Source organism: Meriones unguiculatus, chromosome 7, assembly GCF_030254825.1.
Source record: "Meriones unguiculatus strain TT.TT164.6M chromosome 7, Bangor_MerUng_6.1, whole genome shotgun sequence".
NCBI classification, from domain to species: Eukaryota; Metazoa; Chordata; class Mammalia; order Rodentia; family Muridae; genus Meriones; species Meriones unguiculatus.
The window spans coordinates 11689762-11712954 of record NC_083355.1 but is presented as its reverse complement, the minus strand read 5'-3'; the positions used below and the strand labels follow the sequence as shown (position 1 = coordinate 11712954).

The following is a 23193-nucleotide window of genomic DNA, read 5'->3' as shown; positions in this document are numbered from 1 at the left end:
ATTTATTGTACAATTATTACAGCAAATTATAAGAAATACAGTGATGGCTTATATATGAATAACATACTTCTTGAATTATATTGTTGGCTGGTATTCCTTTGATTGAAGCCAAAATTGATAAATTTTCTTCTACTGTCAAAACATCAAAGTTTATATCTAACTGTGGACAAATGCCAATCATTTTTCTTGCTTCAAACATTTCATCTATTTCAGAGACTCTGTATCCATATATAGAAGCAAACCCTAAAAGCAAAATATTTAAATTTACATTAAAGACATTGATTGTTAAAAATGCATGTTTTGATGTACCTAATAACTTAACTCATTTTGTCATAACACACAAGCAAAGGCAGAATTAATATAAATGTGGAAGATATAACATTCTCATGTCGACAGAATTTGTGGTGTGTTTTCAATTATATTTCAAACTCATTTTCCTTCATTCCCAAGACATATTATATAGTGAAAACAACTATAAAATACAAGCTTAGCATGAAACATATATATGTGTGTGTGTGTGTGTATATATATATATATAATGACAGCGTTTATATTTATGGTCAGCAATGATTTCTTTCACCTCCAGATAGTATGAGCTAATAAGTAAAGATATACAAGTTGTATACAAGCTGGTTGTGTGGTCTTGAACATAGTAATATCTTGAATTCCTACATCATCTGAATGGTAATTTACTCCACTTAAGAACTGTTAAGTCAATGTGATATTGCATGGAGAACTCTAACAGAAGTCATGAGTCTAACATGTAAGATATTACAACTGATGTCAGAAAACATCACAAGAAAAAAAAGAACAAATGGAACTAATTTTGAAAGTTAAGTCTTGTTTACAAAGTGGAAATGCAGATTCAATACAATCCGGCCTCTTTATGCTAAAATTTATTTCACTGACACTATTCAGTAATTGCAGAAACGTGGGATTTCCACAGTCTACACCAACAAGACAATCCCAGGTCAAGACTATACCTTTGAGGTACTGCTCTTAAAGTTTTATTTTAGAAGATAGTGTTGGTAGTTACCATTCTTTCCTGTAGCTGCATATTGAGATATTGGTGTGCTTTCTAATGGCAATCTAATTTCCAATTAGTTATTGGTTTATTCTTCCATGCAAATAAGGAATAAAGATATGTACACATATACTATATGATGGAAATGGGTATATAAAATAAATGAAAAGTAAATTGAGATAAAGTTAAAAAGTTATGTTTTTTTACTTTATTAAATATCATAGAAAGTTTTCTATAAGAAATAAGTATTTATCGTGAAGAAAAAAACCTCTTCATTGATAGCTACTCCAAACTACTGACATACGTCATCTGGTACACATGTAAGGAGGACAAATGACTGCTGCACACTGTGACTCTTCAGTTAATAACACTACAAAAAAATAATAATAATTTTTTTTCCTTATGAGAACAGTCTTACCATCAGAAGGTGGGCACAATCCACAAAGAATATTCATCAGTGTACTTTTTCCTGTTCCACTATGGCCCAGTAATGCAGTAATTTGACCTTCATATATATCAAACGACAAATCTAGTTCAGGAGAAAAGAAAAAGGCTCAAATGTGGTTTTTATACCTGTCCAGCTATATAAGGCAATTCATAATTCCAAGTGATCTTAAGTAAGACCTATTTGAATACATAAAGTTACACCAGGGCAGTTTCAGTAGTCTGCACGTAGTAGTATGGATAGCAGGAAAGCAAGTGAACTGTTATTGAATTTGTGTATAAGGTGTATACAAAACAGCTGAAGGTTTTCTACGTACTGCCTTTTAATTGTCAGGGGAGTCAGGTACACTGGTGCACACCTGTAACTCCTGCCCTCTGGGAGGCAGAGGCAGGTGGATCTCTATGAGTTCAAGGCCATACTGATTTACAAAGGGAGTACAGGACAGCCAAGGGTACACAGAAAAACCCTGTCTCAGAAAAAAAAAATTATCAATATAAGAATTTATTTCACAAAGGTATGTGAAGATATGTTAAAGTGAAAACAAAAAGAACAAAACAAAGAATTAACACCAAAAGTACAAGAAGGCTAAGAGAGGCTAAAGGTTCAATTTGTAAAACTTATTTTCATTTTATGCGTCCAAATGTTTTGCCTGCATGTGTCAGATCCCTTGAAACTGTAGTTACAGAAGACTGTGAACTGCCGTGTAGATGCTGGGATCTAGGATAGTGATCTTAACTACTAAGCCACTTCTCCAGCCCCTAAGGGTTCAATTTAATGAATACATATAACTAGACGGATATATAAAGAATTTAAGGAGGACAGAGATGAACATCTAAAATGATAAAGCAGGAACTGGTGAAGAAACTATCCTCAGACTGAAAGAAAGCTCCTCAGAAAAAGCCTCACTTTCCACTCAACCATGCGAGGTTGATTAACGAATGAGAACCTCCGTGATCTGAAGAGGTTGAAATGTTGCAGGTCCAGAGCCTACTTACAATTTATCTTGGGCTATCCTGAGCCCCTGTAGTAGCCATTCCTTTCGCACATCTGTTTTTGACGGAACATCCACGAACTTGCCAGGTAAATCCTTTGAAATGTAATAGACAACTAGAGTCCAGCAACAAAACGCTGAGAGTATAATCAGACAGCGCCCGAGGCCTACAGCAGAGCCCCACCCTGCGGGTTTTTTTTGTTTGCTTGTTTTTTGTTTTGTTTTTTGTTTTGTTTTGTTTTTTGTATTTGAAAATAGCCTTTATTGTTGATTGGAACATGGAATTGGGGGTAATCTAAATCTGAGTTCCTGGGTCACAGCCACTCATATTTGGTTCCAGAATAAATTTTCCTAATGCTAACGCAGAGATGTAAAAGAGGAGAAGGAGGGAAGTCTCATATCCCAAGTCAGTGACCCAGGTTAATAATGGAAGTGAGTAGGCTGTTGTAGGGCATTAGTGTGGCAGACAGAGGAAGAATCATGAGTTCAAGACCATACTAGACTGCATACCAAGACCTTGTTTCTTAAAAAACAAAACTGTAGGATCTTAAAGGTTCAATGTAGGAAATGAGGACTCAGTAAGAAACTTCTAACAAAATATAATTACCTTGGAGGATCTCAAAGTAATATACCAATAATCTGTGCACACATACATGTGCACACAAGCCTATGTCAACTAAAATAGCTCAGTAAAGTATACATCTCCCATATACTCATTAATACGCATAAGTATTTTCAATTTTAATTATCTCATTATGTTTTTAATTTGTATTGCCTTAATAAGTAAGATACCTAACATTATTTCATGTGCTGATTTGCTATCATTTTTTCTTCGCTGGTAGAATATGTGTAAATACTTTGTCCATTTATTACACAGTCTTCTAGTTAGCTTCAGCTGGCTGTGAACTTGATAGTCTCAAGTTCTCAAGTGTTTTGAGAGAGTGACAATTGGTGGATAGGCATGTCTGTGGGACATTTTCTCAACTGTTGATTGGTGTGAGAGGCCCCAGCCCACAGAGGGCAGTACTACATCCAGGCAGATAATCTTGGCTTTTATAAGAAAGCTGTGAAGTAAGCAGGTATGCAGTGTTCCTCCATGCTTTCCGCTACAGATCCTGCTTGAATTTCTGCCCTGACCTCCTTCAGTGATGGACTGAAATGTAAGACGAAATAAAACCTTTCTTCCTCAAGTTGCTTTTGCTCATGTGTTTACCATGGCAACAGGCAACAGGAACACATGGGTTGTTCTTTTCTTATTGTTGAACTTTGAGACACAATTAAATATTCTACAAACAAGTACTATATGGAATACAGGATTAACAAAGCTTTCTTCCAACTAATGACTTTTTTAATCTCTTCAGCAGTGTCTAACAAGGAGCAGAAGACTTTAATCAGTCAACTATAGTTTGTGCTTTTGCAACTATACCCATAAGACTTTTGTCTACTCAATTTTCAAAATATTTCTATTTTTCCTTCTTTAAGTTCTGTATTTGGCTGTATGATCCATTTTCCACAAGGTCTTGCATATAGTGCACAGCATGGATACAGTTCATATTTTTATGGTCTTTGTTTTGTTTTAAACTTTGAAAATTTAATTATCCATAAAAATATAAATAATATTTGTCTTCTCAATTTCATTGATTTTTCTATTTCTTTTATTCTAAAACTACACTACCTTGACTATAATAGCATTTATATGAAATCTTGAAACAGGGTAATGCTAAATTCCAAATTTTTTTTCATGTTTGGCAATTCTAGGTCTTTTGCATTTACATACAATTTTAGAATCAATTTTTCTAAATGAACAAGAAAGGTCTAATAAATTTTGCCTGATAGAAACTGACTGGTGGATGAATCGAATCAAATCGAATCAAAGACCCAGAAATAAACTCACACACCTATGGAAACTTAATTTTTTACAAAGAAGCAAAACCCATACAATGGAAGAAAGACAGCATCTTCAACAAATGGTGCTGATCTAACTTGATGTCTACATGTAGAAAAATGCAAATAAATCCATTCTTATCACCCTGCACAAAGTCCAAGTGGATCAAAGACCTCAACATAAAACCAGACACACTAAATCTGTTAGAAGAAAAAGTGGGGAACAGCCTTGACCTCATTGGCATAGGAGACAACTTCCTGAACAGAACACCAACAGCACAGGCTCTTATAGCAACAATCAATAAATGGGACCTCATGAAACTGAAAAGCTTCTATAAAGCAAAGGACACTAACATCAGAACAAAATGACAGCCTACAGACTGGGAAAAGATCTTCACTAACCCTTTATCTGACAGTGGGCTAATATCCAGAATATATAAAGAATTGAAGAAGTTAAACAGCAACAAAACAAGTAATCTAATTAAAAAATGGGGTACAAAGCTAAACAGAGAATTCTCAACAAAGGAATATCAAATGGCAAAGAAACACTTAAAGAAATGCTCAACACCCTTATTCATTGGGGAAATACGAATCAAAATGACCTTGAGATTCTACCTTACACTCATCAGAAAGGCTAAGATCAAAAACTCAAGGGATGATGTATGCTGGAGAGGTTGAGGAGAAAGGGGAACTCTCCTCCATTGCTGGTGGGAATGTAACCTTGTACAACCACTTTGGAAATCAATCTGACACTTAGAAAATTAGGAATTTTCTGCTACCTCAAGATCCAGCTATACCACTCCTAAGCATATACCCAAAGATGCCCCACCATTCAAGAAGGACATTTGCTCAACTATGTTCAAAGCAGCTTTACTTGTAATCGCCAGAATCTGGAAACAACCTACATGTCCCTCAATGGAAGAATGGATACAGAAAGTGTGGTACATTTATACAATGGAATACTATTCTGCAATTAAAAACAAGGAAATCATGTTTATACAGGCAAATATACAGGCAAATGGTAGAAACGAGAAAAGATCATCATGAGTGAGGTAACCCAGAAGCAGAAAAACACATATGATATACACTCACTTATAAGTAGATATCAGCCATACAATATAGGGTAAACATACTAAAATCTATAGTCCTAAAGAAGCTAAGCAAAAAGGGGGACCCTAGGGAATATGCTTAATACTCATTCAGAAGGGCAAACAGGATAGACATAGGAAGTAGGAGAAGACAAGGAACAGGACATGAGCCCTCCACAGAGGACCTCTGAAAGACTACCCACCAGGGTATAGAAGAAGATACTGAGACTCACTTTGGGCAGAGCGCAGGAATCCTTATGAAAGAAAAGGGAGATAGAAAGACCTGGAGGGGACAGGAACTCCACAAGGAGACAAACAAGAGCCAAAAGACCTGGGCTCAGGGGCGCCTGCAGAGACCGATACTCCAACTAAGGACCATGCATGGAAAGGACCTAGACCCCCTCTTCAGAGGAAGCGCATAGGCTGCTCAGTTAGCAAGTGGGTGTCCTAGTAAGGAGTACCTAGTAAGGGCTGTCTCTGACTCAGTGGCTGGCTCTTTGATCAGCTCCCCCTGGTCTGTGAAGCCTTGCAGGCCACAGAGAAAGGTGATACAGCCAGCCTTGAGGAGACCTGATAAGCTAGGGTTGGAGAGAAGGGGAGGAGGTCCTTCACTATCAGGGGACTAGGGAAAGGAGAAGAGGGAGGGTGGTGAGACTGGGAGGAAAGGAGGGAGGAGGCTGCAGTGGGGATACAAAGTGAAAAATTGTAATAAATAAATTATAATAAAATTTTAAAAACTTTTGCCTGAGTGTTAATTTATAAAATCTGGATAGAATTCACACCTACACATTCATTCCTCCAACCCTTAAACATGATAAACTGTCTAGCTCTTAAACTCTTGTCAGCAATAATCTGTACTTTTTAAAATACAAATCTTCTAAACTTTTGTCAGATTTATCTATAAATACTTAATATTTTTATGATTTATTTATTTATTATTTATACAATATTCTGCCTGCATGTGTGCTTACATGCCAGAAGAGGGTATCAGATCTCATTATAGATGGCTGTGAGCCACCATGCGGCTGGGGATTGAACTCAGGACCTTTGGACAAACAACCAGTGTTCTTAACCTCTGAGCTATCTCTCCAGCCCCCAATACTTAATATTTTTGATGCTATAGTGAATCCTTTTCATTTTATTTTAATATTTTAGTTTTTTAAGACAGGGTTTCGCTGTGTACCAGAGCCCCTGGTTGTCCTGGGGATGCTTCATAGACCAGGCTGGCCTCGAACTCACAGAGATCCTCCTGCCTCTGCCTCCCGAGTGCTGGAATTGAAGGTGTGAGCCACCACACCCTACTGAATACTTTTTGATTTTCAATTATTTGACGGTAGAATACAGGCACATAGTGGATTTTTCTATATTTGTATTGTACTCTGTCACCTTTCTAAATACATTTTTAGTTTTACTATATTTACTTTAGAGATGGATCATTTCATCTACAAATAAATTGGTTTCACTGGTCCTTTAAAACCTGGGTATCTTTTATTTCTTTCTCTTGCTTCTTGTCATTGGCAATAACTTCCAGTTGAGTAACTGACATTGGAAATTATAGTTAACCTTTAATATTAAGTAAAAAATCATTTATCATTAATGGCACTGTAGCCAGCAATGACAACTCATATTTTGGGCATAATTTAAATTAAGAATTGGCTTATGCTCATCAAAACACACTGTTCAAAACCACAAGGCATGCTACAGATTAAAACAGAATATTTGAATACCTTTATCTAACAAAAGCCATGAACCTAAAATATTAAAAATGAAAAACTTAAAATAGGTACCTTAGAAAAAACGATTCAAAAGGTAAGAAGCATTATGATTTGAGCCAACATAAAATAAAACCATCTGAACATACCACTATAGCTAACAGAATACAATCACATGGATTAAAAATGTCAGGATGTGATGATTTTACTGATCCTGGAAGATAATGACACATTGCATAAATGTACCCCAATTCTCAGGACAAGCATTACACAAAAAAGAATCTTAAGAAGAGATAAACAGGGGCTGGAGAGATGGCTCAGCGGTTAAGAGCACTGACTGCTCTTTCAGAGGTCCTGAGTTCAATTCCCAGCAACCACATGGTGGCTCATGACCATCTGTAATGGAATCTGATTTCCCCTTCTGGTGTGTGTGAAAACAGCATTCATATACATAAAATAAATAAATCTTTAAAAAAAAAAAGAGATAAATAATAGGTACATATGTGCACAATAATAAAATGCGAAAGAATAGAATATAAATTGGTTCAAATTGTTGAGTATTTTTATGTCAACAGATACTATTTTCCTGGCTTTATGACTTCCATGTTGTAAGTTTTATTATGAACATTAGTCACATGAAGTATCTAAAATGGTGAGACAGAAAATCTTAACAGGTAAGCTTAAGTTTCACAACAATGACACCTTCTCCATGTATACTATGATGCTATGGACTCAATTCTGGACAAGCTACTTACTTCTCAAAGCCTCCACATTTTCATTTTTCTTTCTATAGGCCTTCTGAATACCACTTATTCTGAAAAACACAGATTTATATTAAAAGTATACACAAAAATTTATAATTATGTGTTAATACATGCTATTTTTATCCAAGCTGTCTTCCTTGTTTTAAGATGTACCTTTTAAATTTTGAATTAGCTATGCATCCCCAGCAATACAAGACACTTTCCACATTCTTAAGACAGGATTTTATAATATAGTCAGGTAACAGTTAATTTGAAGTATAAAAATCAGATGGGGGAACTTGAGAGATATTTTGAAATCACATGGCCAAAACAAGAATAAATTTGCATACAAAACCTAGAGGAGGAAAGAAAAGGCTAAAATATTTAATAGGAAAAATAATAAACTACCATCCTGTTAAAGTAAAGAACCAAATAAAATTGACACTAAAGAAACAATTATCTAAAGATGCTACAAAAGTATAGTCCTGCTGTCCATTTTAAGCATCACTCATTTTCAGCCTAACACAACTTCTAGGTAAAGCATTGGTTTTAAGGAATCTACTTTTTTTTTTTTCTGAGACAGGGCTTCTTTGTGTAGCCTTGGCTATCCTGGACTCACTTCATAGACCAGGCTGGCCTCCAACTCACAGCGATCCCCCTGCTTCCGTTGGGATTACGAACATGAAACACCACGCCCAGCATTATATTATTTTCACCTTTCATGAATTAAATACTTTTTACATTAGTAAAAGGAAAATAAACTAGGTATCATTTCATGTCAAAACTATTAAACTGCCTAAAATGTGAATTTTACAGTAGTATAGTATACAATTTAAATGTCATAATTCCCATCAACAATTCTACCTGTACTTAAAAATTAAACATACCTTATAGCTTCTTTTCCTATAAATTCTGAAGAAACTGGCTCAACAATTTCATTAAGACTAATATTCCCATTAATGTTGCCCTCTGATAACTCCTTATAATTTCTTTTGGTTTTTGACCAATATGATGGTTTTAGAAAGTACAAAGATGATCTCCTTAAGCCAAATTCCCCTAAAAAAATTAAAAACTGAGTTATAAGAAATTATTTTTGAAAGCTTGTTAAATCATAGTTAGTAAATAAGCTTACTTTACTTACTTTTAATTTTAAAAGTCATATTGGATGGGTATGGTAGCACACACCTTGAATCCTAGCACTTGGGAAGCAAAGGCAGACAGAACTCTGTGAGTTCAAGGCCAGCAGAAAGTACACAAGTTCCAGGCCAGCAAATAATATAGAGTAAGACCTTGTCTCAAATAAATTAGTAAAAAGTAATTAAATAAAGACATAGCAACTAGTCTAACCATATTAGACAAGCCTGGAATATAGGAAAATGTAATTATAACAAAAACAGAAAGGCTCTGGCCAGGCAGTGATAGTGCACACCTTTAATCTCAGCCCTTGGGAAGCAGAAGCAGGTGTATCTCTGAGTTCAAGGACAGCCTGGTCTACACAAAGAGTTTCAAAACAGCCAGGTCTACACAGAGAAACCCTGTCTCAAAAACAAGATGCCATGAATTTGAGGGTGGGGGACATGGGAAGAGTTAGAGGGAGGAGAGTGAAAGAAGACATGATATAATTGTATTTTAATTTTTCAAAATTAAAGTAAATTTTAAAATGATGAAAGGTGTTTAGAGATAAAAAGTTGTTTCATAGTTTTGGATCTTAGAGTGAAAAATAAATTAGTTTAAAAAGATTAATACAATAAGATTGATGTATGAAGTTCAGCTAGGCTTTCAAAAAAATCTTTTGTTTGTTTGTTTGTTTGTTTTGGTTTTTTTTTTCAAGACAGGGTTTTCTCTATATAATAGGATGGCCTCGTATGACACAGATCTGCCTATCTCTGCCTCTCCCACCACACCCGGCTAAAAATGTGAAGCCCAAGCTGGCCTCAAAGTCATGATCCTCCTGCCTCCACTTCCTTCAGTAAACTCTACCAGTGTGAGCCACCACAATCAGCAAACATCTCTCTTGTTACACAATCTCTTTTTGCTCACTAGTGCTTAGTAAATACAATATATATTGTGAATATATGCATATATATGTGTATATATATATATATATATTACTCAAAAGCAGATTAAACCATCAATATGACATACAATGTTCTAGCTAGGAGAAAAATGTTAAATTAATCCTATATGAGGAAAATTACTTTAGAATCTTTACAGTAACCAACCACATACCTGGAATGACTTGATCAAGATACACAGCCAGGAGGACATAGAATATACTATCAAGAGCTAGCATGATAATAGTAATAATTAGAGGATAGGGACCTTCAGTCAAATTAGAAAATAAGGCACCTTCATTAAAATCTTCTAAATGCATGACCTGGAAAAAAATAAAACATCAACTTTATTCCATAAAAATTAGAATAAAACTGCATAATTCTATAAATTCCAGAGTAACATTAATAAAATTATTTAAAAAGTAATTGGTACCAAGTTTTTATAAGAGAAATAGTAAGACCACAAAGAAGTTTATCTAAATGATTCATTTAATCATGATTTCTATTCTGTGTATGAGGGAAGGGGGGCTGGATTGTTTGTTTTGTTTTTTGAGACAGAATCACTCTATGTAGACCAGGCTGGCCTACATAGAACTCAGAGATCTGCTTGCCTCTGCCTTCTGATTAAAGGAGGGACTTAAAGGTGTGCTAGGAATAAAAGCATGCACCACCATGCCCTCCTTTTAATTCTTTTTCCCAGTCTGTGCTTCTTAAGCTTGTATACAACACTTCCTGAGTCATTTAATTCTAATGTAATGATAATCAAAGGAAATGAAAGTAAAGTGTAATGTTAATAACACCTAAGAAAAAAGGATCAAATACATATTACAGCATAAAATTACGGTCAACATGTCTATAATACTAAAAAAGGGAAAGTGTTTTGATCAACACAATTACTTAAGTATATGCAGTAGGCACAGGTGTGGAGAGAAACATTCTAGAGGCTAAGGTCAGGTTTGAGTACAAGTCATTCCTCTGTGGGAATAAGCTCATTCCACCTCAATCTTAGTCCTCTCATCTCCAAACTGAAGGAGATCAATGGAATGATATTTAAGGATCCTGTCACTACCAACAAAAATGTATTACCATAGCTCTACTTTTTGAAGAAAAGAGAAAGTCAATATAGTCTCAAAGTATGTAACAATGACTCTTAAGTAATTAAATCTTGATTAATATATATATTTATAATCTATTGTAATGTTACCTCATAATATCAAACATAAATCACACAGTAAAAAAAATCATATTTTCTTTGTATAACTGATTTTATGTTCTATTCTATAAAATAGCTCCTTATAAGATTTTTCCATTTGATTCTAATTATACATGTAAAAAAAATCATAAATCTAAACATTCTTAATTTTAAAATTTGTCTTATAATTTTATGTGTACAGGCATGTATGCCTGTGTGCCCCATGTGTGCCTGTCGCCCATGAGCAAAAGGGGGCATTAGATCTCTGGAACTAGAATTGCAGCCACTTGAAAGCCACCATATGAGTGCTGGGAATTGAACTCTGACCCTCTGAAAGAGTAGCTAGTTCTCTTAATAAATAAGATATTTCTTCTGACCCTAATTCTAAATAAGTATTATTTAGATGAATGACAATTCCATAGTTCCTAGACCAATAAAACCTACCATACCTACATATTTTACTACTTTAATCTTGACAACTTTGTTCTGTTTCATGCACAATTTTCTGTTCACCATTCTTCTAAAATAAATTTAAATATGTTTACAATACAGCAATGAAGATTACTTGGAACTTAAACCAGCAACTTCTAATAAACTGAGTTTTTACACCAAAACACCATTATGAGATACACAAAAGCAAAAACTGAAGAATTTGTAAACAATACATTTAACTGAAAACTTACAATTAGAGAAATTCTGAGTGAAAACAAATATAAAATGTACTCTCTAGTGTATTTCTTTCTGATGAAATTGACAGTTTCCTTACATTTCTTTCTCATGAAATGATTATTAGTTGTAAACAACTAATTGAACTGGCAAGAAGAGAAAATACTTGGTGAATGAAAGATGAATTTATTACCTGTGCAATGCCGATCAGAAAGGTGCACTGACAGAAAGGACTGAAGAGCCACACTAGCGATTTGGGGAAACTTTCCATGAGAACTATCAAAAGGCCGACAAATCCAAGTGCCACAGTGAGAAAAAATTCAACTACTCCCACATGTTTTGATTTTTTAAAAAGAGGTGTCAACATCAAAGCAAAAAACACCTAAAAAGCATAAATGTTAAGGTTAATGTATAACTCTTATACATTACAACTCTTATACACTGACACAAAATAAAAATTTACTTTTTGTGAAGAAAAATGAATTCATGAGGAACTACAACTATTAAAATATAGTTTCTGGCTGGAGAGATGGCTCAGCAGTTAAGAGCACTGTTTTTCCAAAGGAAATTCCAGCACCCACATGGTAGCTCACAACTGTCTGTAACTCCCATTCCAGGGGAGGAAGGATTAAAGGAGCCAGAGAGGTCAAGGACACCACAGAAAATGTATAGAATTAACTAACCTGGGCTCACAGTGGCTCAGAGACTGAACCACCATACATGGGAAGGAGCTAGGTCCCCTACACATATGCCCCCTACACATATTAACAATGTGCAGCTTGGTTCTCATGAGGTCGCTGTCTCTGACTCTGTTGGATTCCTTTCCCCTAAATGGGCTGCCTCGTCTAGCCTCTAAGAGGAGATATGCCTGCTCCTACTACAACTTGATATATCAAGTCGGGTTGATATCCATGGGAGACCTCCCCTTTCCTGAGGAAAACAAAGGGGGCATTGGGGGAGGGGAGGGGAAGAGGGCGGAGAGAGAGACCAAGGCTGGAGAGAAACAGGGAGGAGAGGAGGGAGAAGAAACTACAATCCAGACGGTAAGGTAAATAAATAAATTAAGGAAAAAAAACTACATTTCTTAAAAAACAAACCAAACCTTTAAAACTAACTGTCCTATAGTATAAACTTGAAAAGGCTAGGGCCTCATGAAAGAAGAAAAAAAATACAGCAGTGTGCAATCTTCCACAGGACTATATAAAAACAAGAGAAGAAATACATGTAAAATATTAAACACCAAAACAAGTTAATATTTTTGTTTGTTTGTTTTTTGAGACAGAGTTTCTCTATGTAACAGAGCCCTGCCTGTCCTGGACTCACTTGGTAGACCAGGCTGGCTTTGAACTCACAGAGATCTGCCTGCCTCTGCCTCCAGAGTGCTGGGGTTAAAGGTGTGAGCCACCACACCTGGCTAAAACAAGTTAGATTTAAATGTGAGATTATATTGTAATTATCCTAAAATGCCTGGTAAACAATACTACATCATATACTATTTTATTTATCTGTAACTTAGTAAAAATATCTTTAACGGAAAATTGACTAAGTTAACCAAAGAAGATTCTCACTACATTTACCAAGTACTTTGACATTCCCACTTAAAATACTCACAGATGATAATCCGTATAGGAAGAACAGTAGAAAAATCACAAGGCTGCTACTCTGAGGGAATAACGAAGAAGCTGTTGCAATGAATGCCATAAGAAGGGACATGAGGAAAATCAAGCTTGTATACAAAAGAACCCAGGAAAGCCTACAATGAAAGCACAAACACATTTATAACCAAATGAATAAGCTCCAGTAGTGAAAAAAATCGCTTTAAACTGAACTTCAAATTTGTTTTAGCCATTTTATTCTATAAATCAATTTATTTTCATGTGTTCACATTAATATTGTTAGGTAATCAAGAATAAAGCACTAGTCATGTCACAGGTGGATGTGACTGACAGAGAGATAAAATGCTATTTCTCAAAGTTGTAAAATATAATGGCAAGTCATGATTAATTTAAAGCCCAGGAGTACCAATACCTCTATTCTCCTAAAGTGTAAGAGTTTACTAAGTCAATATTATTATTTTTATAAGAAATGAACTATTCTTAAATCCCTGATGACTTTGGTTTTCATAGACCTTAAAGTCCTACCAATTAATGGCAATAATTACCATACTCACACAAAGCGAGCTGCTGATTAGTAAGATCAACTAGAGTCGCTATTTTAACTCAAGAATCCCCTTCAAATCAGAGCTCAATGGAAATATTATTTAGTTTCACATTTTATTTATTTTCCCAGTAGTATAGAAAAAAAATCATATAAAAATTCAAATTTATTTTAAACATTTGAGTTTATACACATCAATCACTTAAAGCTAAATTCATCTAGCAAATTCAATACAAAATTTCAAATTCTAAGAAAAATGGAAACATAAGGAATGAGGATCAGCCTTACATCAAATTGGGTAAATAAAAGGATACGGCTGAAGATCAGTATATTTAATATAACTATAAATTATATCAAATAATAACCCATTAAACATACCAAAAAGCAGTGTCATGAAGTCCCATTATCTTCAAAAATTCCTTTAACTTTTTTTCTTTTTCTGCTACAATGTGAATTGCCAAAAAGTATCCAAAAGGTGAAAATGCTATGACTAGATATATTAAAATGACTCCTCGGGGAAAGGTATCTATTTCTACAACAGCAGCTTCTCCCATGATAACAGCTTTAGTGGACTCCAGCTCCTTCCACAGAGAAACATTGGTCTTCAACTATAATTAGCAAATGTAAATACATGAAATTAAATTAAATTAGTTTTGGCAATATCTCCTAATAAAATGTGATTATTATACACCTAAGAGTATTATGTAACCTCATGCAAATAAAATACTCAAAAAGCCACACTCTTGAAATACGGTGAGTGAACATATCATATCATGATATAAAGTAGAATTCTGCTTTTAATTCATTCTGGAAATTAAAAGTTTGAAGATTGTGAGTGAATAAATTTTAATTAATTCACCAAATTAAATAAAATCATACAATTTTATTACATTATGCAAATTAAAGGCATAATAAGAATTTGCTTCAATTATGAAAATGGAACCAGTTCTCTGTAACCTTTCATCCCTAGTTAATAAATGATGTGCAACCTACCCTAATCTCACGATTGCCAAAATGATGCTCTTTCTTTAAATGTCAAGTGGGGCTGGAGAGGTGGCTCAGCCGTTAAGAGCACTGGCTGCTCTTCCAGAGAACTTAGGTTCAATTCCTAGCACCCAGGCAGCTCACAACTGTCTGTAACTCCTATTCCAAGAGATCTGACACCCTCACACAGACATACTTGCAGGAAAAACACCAAAGCACATAAAATAAAAATTAAAAAAAAAAAAAAAAAGAAAAGAATATGCTATCTCAAAGCTGAGCCTCAAAGAAATGCTGAATAACCACCATTCCTGTGGCTATATTTAAAAAGGTTCCTGGGTTTGGAGAGATGGCTCAGAGGTTAAGAACACTGGCTGTTCTTCCAGAGGTCCTGAGTTCAATTCCCAGCAACCACATGGTGGCTCACAATCATCTATATTGAGCTCTGGTGCCCTCTTCTGGTGTGCAGACGTACATGCAGGCAGAATGCTGTATAAATAATAAATAAATCTTAAAAAAAAAAAAAAAAGGCTTCCTTAAAGAGCATTTTTTCTGAACTGGAGAGATGGCTCACTAGTTAAGGGCACTAACTGCTCTTCCAGAGGACCAGGGTTCAAATTACAGCACCCACATGGCAGCTCACAACTGTCTGTTAACTCCAAGATCTGACACTCTCATATAGACAAACGTGCAGGCGAAACACCAATGCACATAAAATAAAGATAAATAAATTTTAAAGAAGATCGTGTTTTCTTACTGCTTTAAAATTGATACATGCAAAACAGTGCAGCCAGTCCTGATGAGACCTGATAGGCTAGGCTCAGACAGTAGGGCAGGAGGACCTCCCCTATCAGTGACTTGGGGAGAGGCATAGGGGGAGAAGATGGAGGGAGGGTGGGACTGGGGGGAGACAGGGAAGGGAGCCATAGCTGGGATACAAAGTGAATAAATTGTAAATAAATAAATAATACTTTTACAGAATTACATAATAAAAATGTTTATCAATTGATACTTCTAATATTCAGATAAATGCCTAAAGTACAACTCTGTACAGCACAGTGGTCTAGGCTAGTAATGGCTAATGTCTGACTAAAACACAATTAAGTTCTGCAGTATCATTGTAGTGACACATCTAATATTTCAAACATTATCTTAAACACAATACAATTGAACTAGTATAGTATTACAAAACTCTAATACATTCACAGCTCCAAGAATTTGTAAGACAATTCTGCATATATCATTTTATTTGGTTCTTACAAGAGTCCTGTCACAAAAAAGTTTTATTGTTACAGTCATACTACCTAGCAGTTTAACAACTATGAGAGACAGGACTCTTGTTTAGCTTTCAGTTCTACTTCTATCACATTCATACATACTTTGGTACAGAAGACTGTTCATATGAATTTTATTTGTTTTTGATACAATGTTTATCTTTGTGTCCACCTGACTGTCCTGGAACTCACTTTGTAGATCAGGCTGGCCTCCAACTCACAGAGATTCACCTGCCTCTGCCTCCTAAGTGCTGGGATTATAGGGATATGCTACCACTGCCCAGCCATATGCATCTTTTAAAGTAAAATATTTTATAGTAAATTTCAACTTGTGACATCAAATAGGAAAAAACTCAGAGATCCTAGGGAAAATGGAGAAATGTGGTATGTAATTCTAATTGTTTTTAATCCTCAGGCACAAAATTTAAGGCTAGTTTTTCTAAAGTGGGAAATGTTGAACTAGGTCATATCTTCATAACATAATTTAAGAATTTATACAGCATCTTAGAGGCAGAACTGTACTAAAAGCACAGACTGAGGAGTCAAAGGACCATCATCTGATCCTCTGCCAGTAATTAAGAATTCTGAAGTTATCTGATATTACTTTTATTCAGTTTCTAACTGAAAGGGTTGTTAAACATGAAATAAATTTATATTAAAACATGACTTTAAAAACATTGTTTAATAAATGTTTATTAAATAGAAAATAAAATCTAGCACAACAATTAAGATAATAAAAGTAGTCACTATCATAAACTTTTGTGTATTCAAAGGGAAAGATCTAAAAGCTCAAATTCTTTATAACAGAGGAATATTTCAGAAACATTATCTATAATCAATAAATATATAATACCGATATATAGTATGGTAAATCATATTTATAAAACTATCCAATAAAAGTAAGCTTCAAAAAGTATTAACTTAGGAAATACAATTTCCATTTTATCTATTTTAAAAATGATTATAAGTTATATATCATATATGTTTTTAAGTGACTTAACCAAATTCAGCTTTAAAGAAATAAGGAATACTTATTAGAATATGGTTTGATTTTCTTCCTTCATACATTTACCTGTATAATGGCAGCATTTATCGATGCCTGTAAAACTGTAAAGCCTGAAGACCAGTACTGAGCAGCATCACAAGACTTTGAACAGCCACCTATAAGAAGAAAAATATGAGAGAGATTCTGTACAATATTGTAAGTGTTTTCTTCTAAAAATAATACATGGCAGCTTACTAAAAGTGGCATAATCAATCCCTCTCTACAGGACCAAAGAAAACATGATACTATCCTTCAGAGACAAGTATCTGTTAAAATTCCTACTGATTTGAATACTCAGACGACAAAATTACACATATTACGGGCTGGCACAATGGGTCAGTGAGTAAAAGTGCCTGCCACACAAGCCTGATAACCTAAGTACTATCCATGAAAGCCACGAAAAGCCAAATATGGTGGCTTGCATATGTAACTCCAGCATTCCTATGGTGAGATGCTAGAGATAGAGGATTGCCCAGAAAGTTATGAGCCAGCTAGCCTAGAGTACAAAGCTGTAGAAACAGCAGAAAAAAAACCTGCCTCAACAAGATAAAAGAAAACCAACTTCTGAAAGTTGTCCTCTAACCTCCAACACAGATGCAGTAGAATTTATATTCAGTCAAACATTACACAGAGAGTAAGAGACCTTAGAACACTCAGCCCTGAATGAGATGTCTACATCAGATCCCTCCCATCAGAGCCCAGGGAACCCTGAGGAAGAGGAGGCAAAAAGAACGTAAAAGCCAGAGGGCATGGAGGCCACCAAGAAAACATGGCATGCTAAATTATCATGAACAAAAACTATCACACTGAAGTCAGACAAGACAGACCAACAGAAGGAAAAGAGCCCAAGAGAAGGCACACAAACCAGAGATGCACTCATTCCTATGCTCAGGAATCCCTTAAAAACATACTGGAACTGGAAGCCATAATATAAGCTCAGAGGACCTGCCTGGTACAGACCCATGCAGGCCCTTTGTATGCTGCTTCAGTCTCAACGAGCTCCTATGAGCTTTGCTGTGCAGTACAGTTGAAAATGGCAATAATGAACACCATCTTGAGTATAAAGAAATGCACTTAACATTGAGTTCAATGATTGGGTAAAGCTACTTACCTCTTGAAGCCATATAAATAGAAGACACTGGAATCATATCAGGAAAAAAACGAAGTTCATAGGACATGATGTCTTTGAAGACCACACCTACGAAGTTGCTGGTCTTAGAAAGACTGGATGTTAGCATTTCTTTCTCATTTTCATATTCTTCAGTAGCTATAACTATAAAATATTAGAACAATGTAATGAACTCACAAATTGCAACAGCTTACTGTAATATAGTAGATTAATTTTTAAATAATATTTGATGAATGGAATATTTTATCAGTACTTTTGTTTTATTGACCAATTTCTTAGAAAATAAAGATAACTTCAAAAAATGACATAAAATGATTTAACAGTATTATTTTACAGATAGTAAGTTGTAACCGGATTACATAAATTATGCATTACAATATAATTTACATCATGATATAGTGTAATATAAAACAATATGTAGCTTTTTCATCAAAATATGCTATTTGAAAATTTCAATGAATTGTAACACATTCTAATTCTATATTCTAATGGTGAATAGTTTTGATATCATATCCACTTTTAAATTTTGGGGGTGGTGGTAATGAAATAGACCTTAGTCCTTGAAATACTATCCACACTTTTTAAAGTGTATAAGATTTTAGACAGAAATGAAATTATAAAATTAATGATGCAACTCAATTACTTGTTTCAAAGTAAAATAACTCATAATAATTTAAGTTTTATCTCTAAATATTTGATTTTTTGAAAAACAAACAAACAAACAAAAAAACCTCTTCCAGGGATGTCCAGCTTTTTGACACTGTGTTACAACATGATCATCTACAAGGTTCATGCTCAAGAATCATGCAATCAAGCTACAAAAAAAAAAAAAAAAAATCTACTGTTTGCAGTAATTTTGTGTTGGGCCATATCCCTGGCTATCCTCCACCTCAACTACATGTAGCCTGTGGGCCAACAACTGAACATCCCTAAATGTATGTTAGCAATTATATCAAAACTCTGCAAAGCCTTTTCAGAAGAAAAACCATCATTTATACCTAATTTGCTTATTCCTCTTCAGAAGCTAAGCGGAGGAAACACTGTAACCATTCTATCAGGAAAGTTAGGCAGTTTTTAAAAATATCTACTGTAGCTTTGTTTATATTAAGTTGACTTCATTACAGAAGCTCCAGAATTTGCGGTCATGGGGATTGGTGCTTCATTATTTATTAGCTGTAAAAGTTCACATTAGTGACTTAACTCACCAAATTTTAATGTCCTCATACATGACACCTAGCTGATCACATTAGACTGCTGTAACTCCAGCTCTAAGGAATCATAAGGGTTATTCTGGCCTCTAAGGGCACCTGTGCACACATTCATACACTCACACAAACACATATGACAAAAGCATAAATAAAAAACAAATATTTCAAAAAGACTACAATACCATCAAGAAGATGATCGGTAGATACTCTCTGCATAATGCTGCTTGTAATATTAGTCACCGGAGTATATCCAAGAATAAGGTTAGAGAGGCTAGATTTGTCCATAGGGCTAAGTTCTACATCAGATACTTCTTCATATTTCTTATTTGGATGCATCATGCTAATTAAGATTAGCCAAAATAAAAAAAACAGAGGAAAAAGAATTTCCTACAATTAAAAAAAAAAAAAAAAAAAAAACAAAGTGATTACAAAGCATAGGAATGGCTGCAAAACACCAAGATTTCTATGTAAATAATATAGGTAATATTAAGGGGAAAAAATAAATGTATGTAGAGAAAGTAAAAAACAATCCTATCCTAAAAGAATGTTGAGCATCCCACCAAATCCAAACAGTCAATCATTTCCAATATGCATTCAGTTTTACTGAAATGTTTTAACTCAACTTATATAATAAAGTTATATAAAAATAATGTTTAAATGTCTTAAGAGTATTTATTTAAGACCTGCTATATTTACTGGGCAGTGGTAGCACATGACTTTAATCGGAGCACTCGGGAGGCAGAGGCTAGCCTGGTCTACAAAGCGAGTTCCAGGACAGCCAAGCCAGGACTGTTATAAGGAGAATCTCTTTCTTGAAAAACCGAAAAAATAAATATAAAAAGAGAGAGACACTGTATATTTATTCATAAAATCTTAAAGCAACTTGTAAAACAAATCTCTGTAAGGAAATGCTTTTGGAATAAAAAAAAATAAAGTGAAATGAAAAACTCTTTGGCTCTTAATTAAAAATACTACCTTACTAATATTAAAATTATACTAAAATTACACATAATTAGTTTTATGGCCTGCTTTTCTAGGAATAAGCTATTATTTTATCTTGTTCTTTAATTATTTTGCTAGTTTCAAAAGATACCCAATACTTTAAATTGTTGCCGGTTGGTTAGCTAGACTTTGTACTTTTTTTTTTACCCAAAGTACTCCATGTTAGGGCACAACTCTTGTGACAATGCTAGTATTCTTTGGAAAGTTAATTCAGAGAACATAAAGTGAAAAAAATGTGGGGGAATAAAATTATGTAATATTGTTCCAAAAAGTTATCTATGGAATGTTACTTCATCTATGAGAAGAAAATACATGCCTACAGTTCCAAATTACATGCTGATGTTAGAAGTTAACTGAATTGAGGATTCACTGATACATTTATAAGCATTAGTTCATTTCTTTTTACTATCAAAAACAATACAATATGCTTTTATTTTACAAACAAACTAAAGGAAATAAAATTATAATTTTATAGACTTTTTATCAAATGTATTCAGCAAAATTATCTCTAAAACCAGAATACATCAAAGCAAAACAAATCATAAGGCGGCACAATAACTTACCTGAACACTACTTTTTTTAGTTCTGCATTTAATTAGGTAGTTTTTCAGTAGAAGTGTTCTGGTCTGTCTCCAAACTCCCACATCCCTAATTGCAGTGGCCATGTTTTCTGGGTCAGGTTATTAAAAGGAAAAAAACAAAACAAAACAAACCTTCAACTGCACAGTAAAGCACATGTGATAGTTTATGGCAACAACATACAGATGATTTTTTATTCCCAGGCTGAAGGAGAACATGCTGCAAGCTGTCTCTCCTGTCCAGAATGCGTGAAAGAGCAGTCTGACAACCCACAAAGTACATAACAACATGTGAAACACGGCAGCGTCAAAGTCTGAGACAGCCCTAAACTAGCAGCGAATTTACCACTTTTTCTCCTTTGGGATCCCTCAGACTGAGCACAGGAGAAGTGGGCACCAAGGCAGAAAGACCTTAAGAAGTTAACTTACGATTTTGATTTGAGGAAAAGTTAGTCTTAATACTCAAGGAGATGTGGCGGTGTCAAGTTTGTTTTTATTCCTTCCTGTTACTTTCTGTGTCCCTGTCCTGAAAAGCATCCCTTTGGCAGCAGTAGCACACTACAGTAATGAAGGCCTAATGCAGCAAACTCTGAGGAAGAGAAACTTCTCCAATTGGTGCAGCTGTAGTCCAAGCACGCTGGGCCAATTCCTAGTTTTTCTTCTCCACTGTATTTGGACACTACTCTCCTACCACTAGGTCCTACATAGTAGTGCTCACTTAGGAAGTTAAGTGGCACAGTGAAACTTCACACCAGAGGACCAAAACAGCAGCCAGGAGGGAAGAGAAAATAGGGAGATCAATTAAAAACAGAAGCCTCAGAATGAACATGCAAAAAAAAATTTTTTATTACCTCTTAGATTCATTCCCAAACTAGGAATATCTGGATGTCATCCTCTAATGTTGAAGAGTAAGAGCAAGCAAACTAGCAGACTGGTCACCAGGTAGCACATACATAAAGGATCCAAACTATAACCCTTTGAAAACTCAAATGAAGATGCAAATTGTCCACAGAATGCGGAAAGAAACTTAAAGCCCAAACATAAACATCTCAACAGCCTACTAAAAGAAATTATCACCATTCTCTACAAAATGTAGAAAAGGCCTGATTATCAAACAACCCTGAATTACTTAGCAAATGGCGACTATATTGCACTGCCAAAATGACAGTATTACATGAATTTTACCAGGAACCATAAAAGCAGAGCATCTATCTGCAACAGTGATAGTGCTGACAGACTTCAAAAATTCAAACAACTCCAGCTTAATAAGAAAAAAAAAAAAAAATGTTAGGGGTTTTTTGACTCTCAGTGGACCAAAGTCACCACCTCCACCTAAACAGTCCTTATTTTACACAGCTATAATTGTGGAGCAAAACCGATAAATAATGACCTGGACTGAGAACCAATACTAAAGTGGCAAAATAGAAGCAGGAATTAAAGCCTAGATGCCATAAGACAAAGCTAAAACCAGACTCTGAGAAAGTTACATGTTTGCATACATTCTGTCCTTGCTCTCACAGTAGACCGCTGCTCTCAGAAAAATCTCAGAGCATGAGAAGGTATGCTCTCTTTAGCTCCTGACTGGCACAGAAAACAGCAAGTGGTGTTTGCTGAGAGGTAGGAATTAGTCTGGCTAAGACTTAAAGAACTAAAGTTCCTACACACAAATTTTGGAACTGTCTGTCAAAAACTTCAAGTAGCCTAGTAGTCCTCGGGAGACACAGAGAAATCAATTTGAAACCTGACCGGAAGTCCTCCCTGATGGCTAGCCCTCACAGTGCTGGAGTAAAAGTGTCACCTGCAGACCCTGTACAGCACACTAACTACCAGCCAAACAAGGGCTTCATAGTGTAACTGCTGCAGAGTGGCAAGTCTGTTCCAGAAGTAACCACTCATTTTCTAATGGATATGGAAGTCAGGCTGATACTGTAAACTCATCAAAAGCCAGTGCCTAGGGAAATCTTGGGCCGCAGTGGGAAAACTGTACTACAGTTGTTTTGCTAAATGGAAAGGATATGCA

General features: G+C 35.0%; 1 protein-coding gene across 2 annotated transcripts in view; it reads right to left on the bottom strand.

The window, feature by feature from the left end:
• Window positions 1-23193, bottom strand: part of Abca5 (ATP binding cassette subfamily A member 5) — a 69625-nt gene that overhangs the window by 40683 nt on the left and 5749 nt on the right. For both annotated transcript variants that reach the window (XM_060386475.1, XM_060386474.1), the window contains exons 2-13: window positions 21159-21265; window positions 19776-19980; window positions 18368-18529; window positions 17284-17372; window positions 14335-14564; window positions 13411-13552; window positions 11993-12181; window positions 10117-10264; window positions 8775-8943; window positions 7900-7958; window positions 1443-1553; window positions 68-243 (exon numbers count right to left, since the gene is read on the bottom strand). In XM_060386475.1, the coding sequence (XP_060242458.1) occupies window positions 68-243; window positions 1443-1553; window positions 7900-7958; window positions 8775-8943; window positions 10117-10264; window positions 11993-12181; window positions 13411-13552; window positions 14335-14564; window positions 17284-17372; window positions 18368-18529; window positions 19776-19980; window positions 21159-21260 (1782 nt within the window). In that variant the 5' untranslated portion in view covers window positions 21261-21265. The remainder of the gene's footprint in view (window positions 1-67; window positions 244-1442; window positions 1554-7899; window positions 7959-8774; window positions 8944-10116; window positions 10265-11992; window positions 12182-13410; window positions 13553-14334; window positions 14565-17283; window positions 17373-18367; window positions 18530-19775; window positions 19981-21158; window positions 21266-23193) is intronic.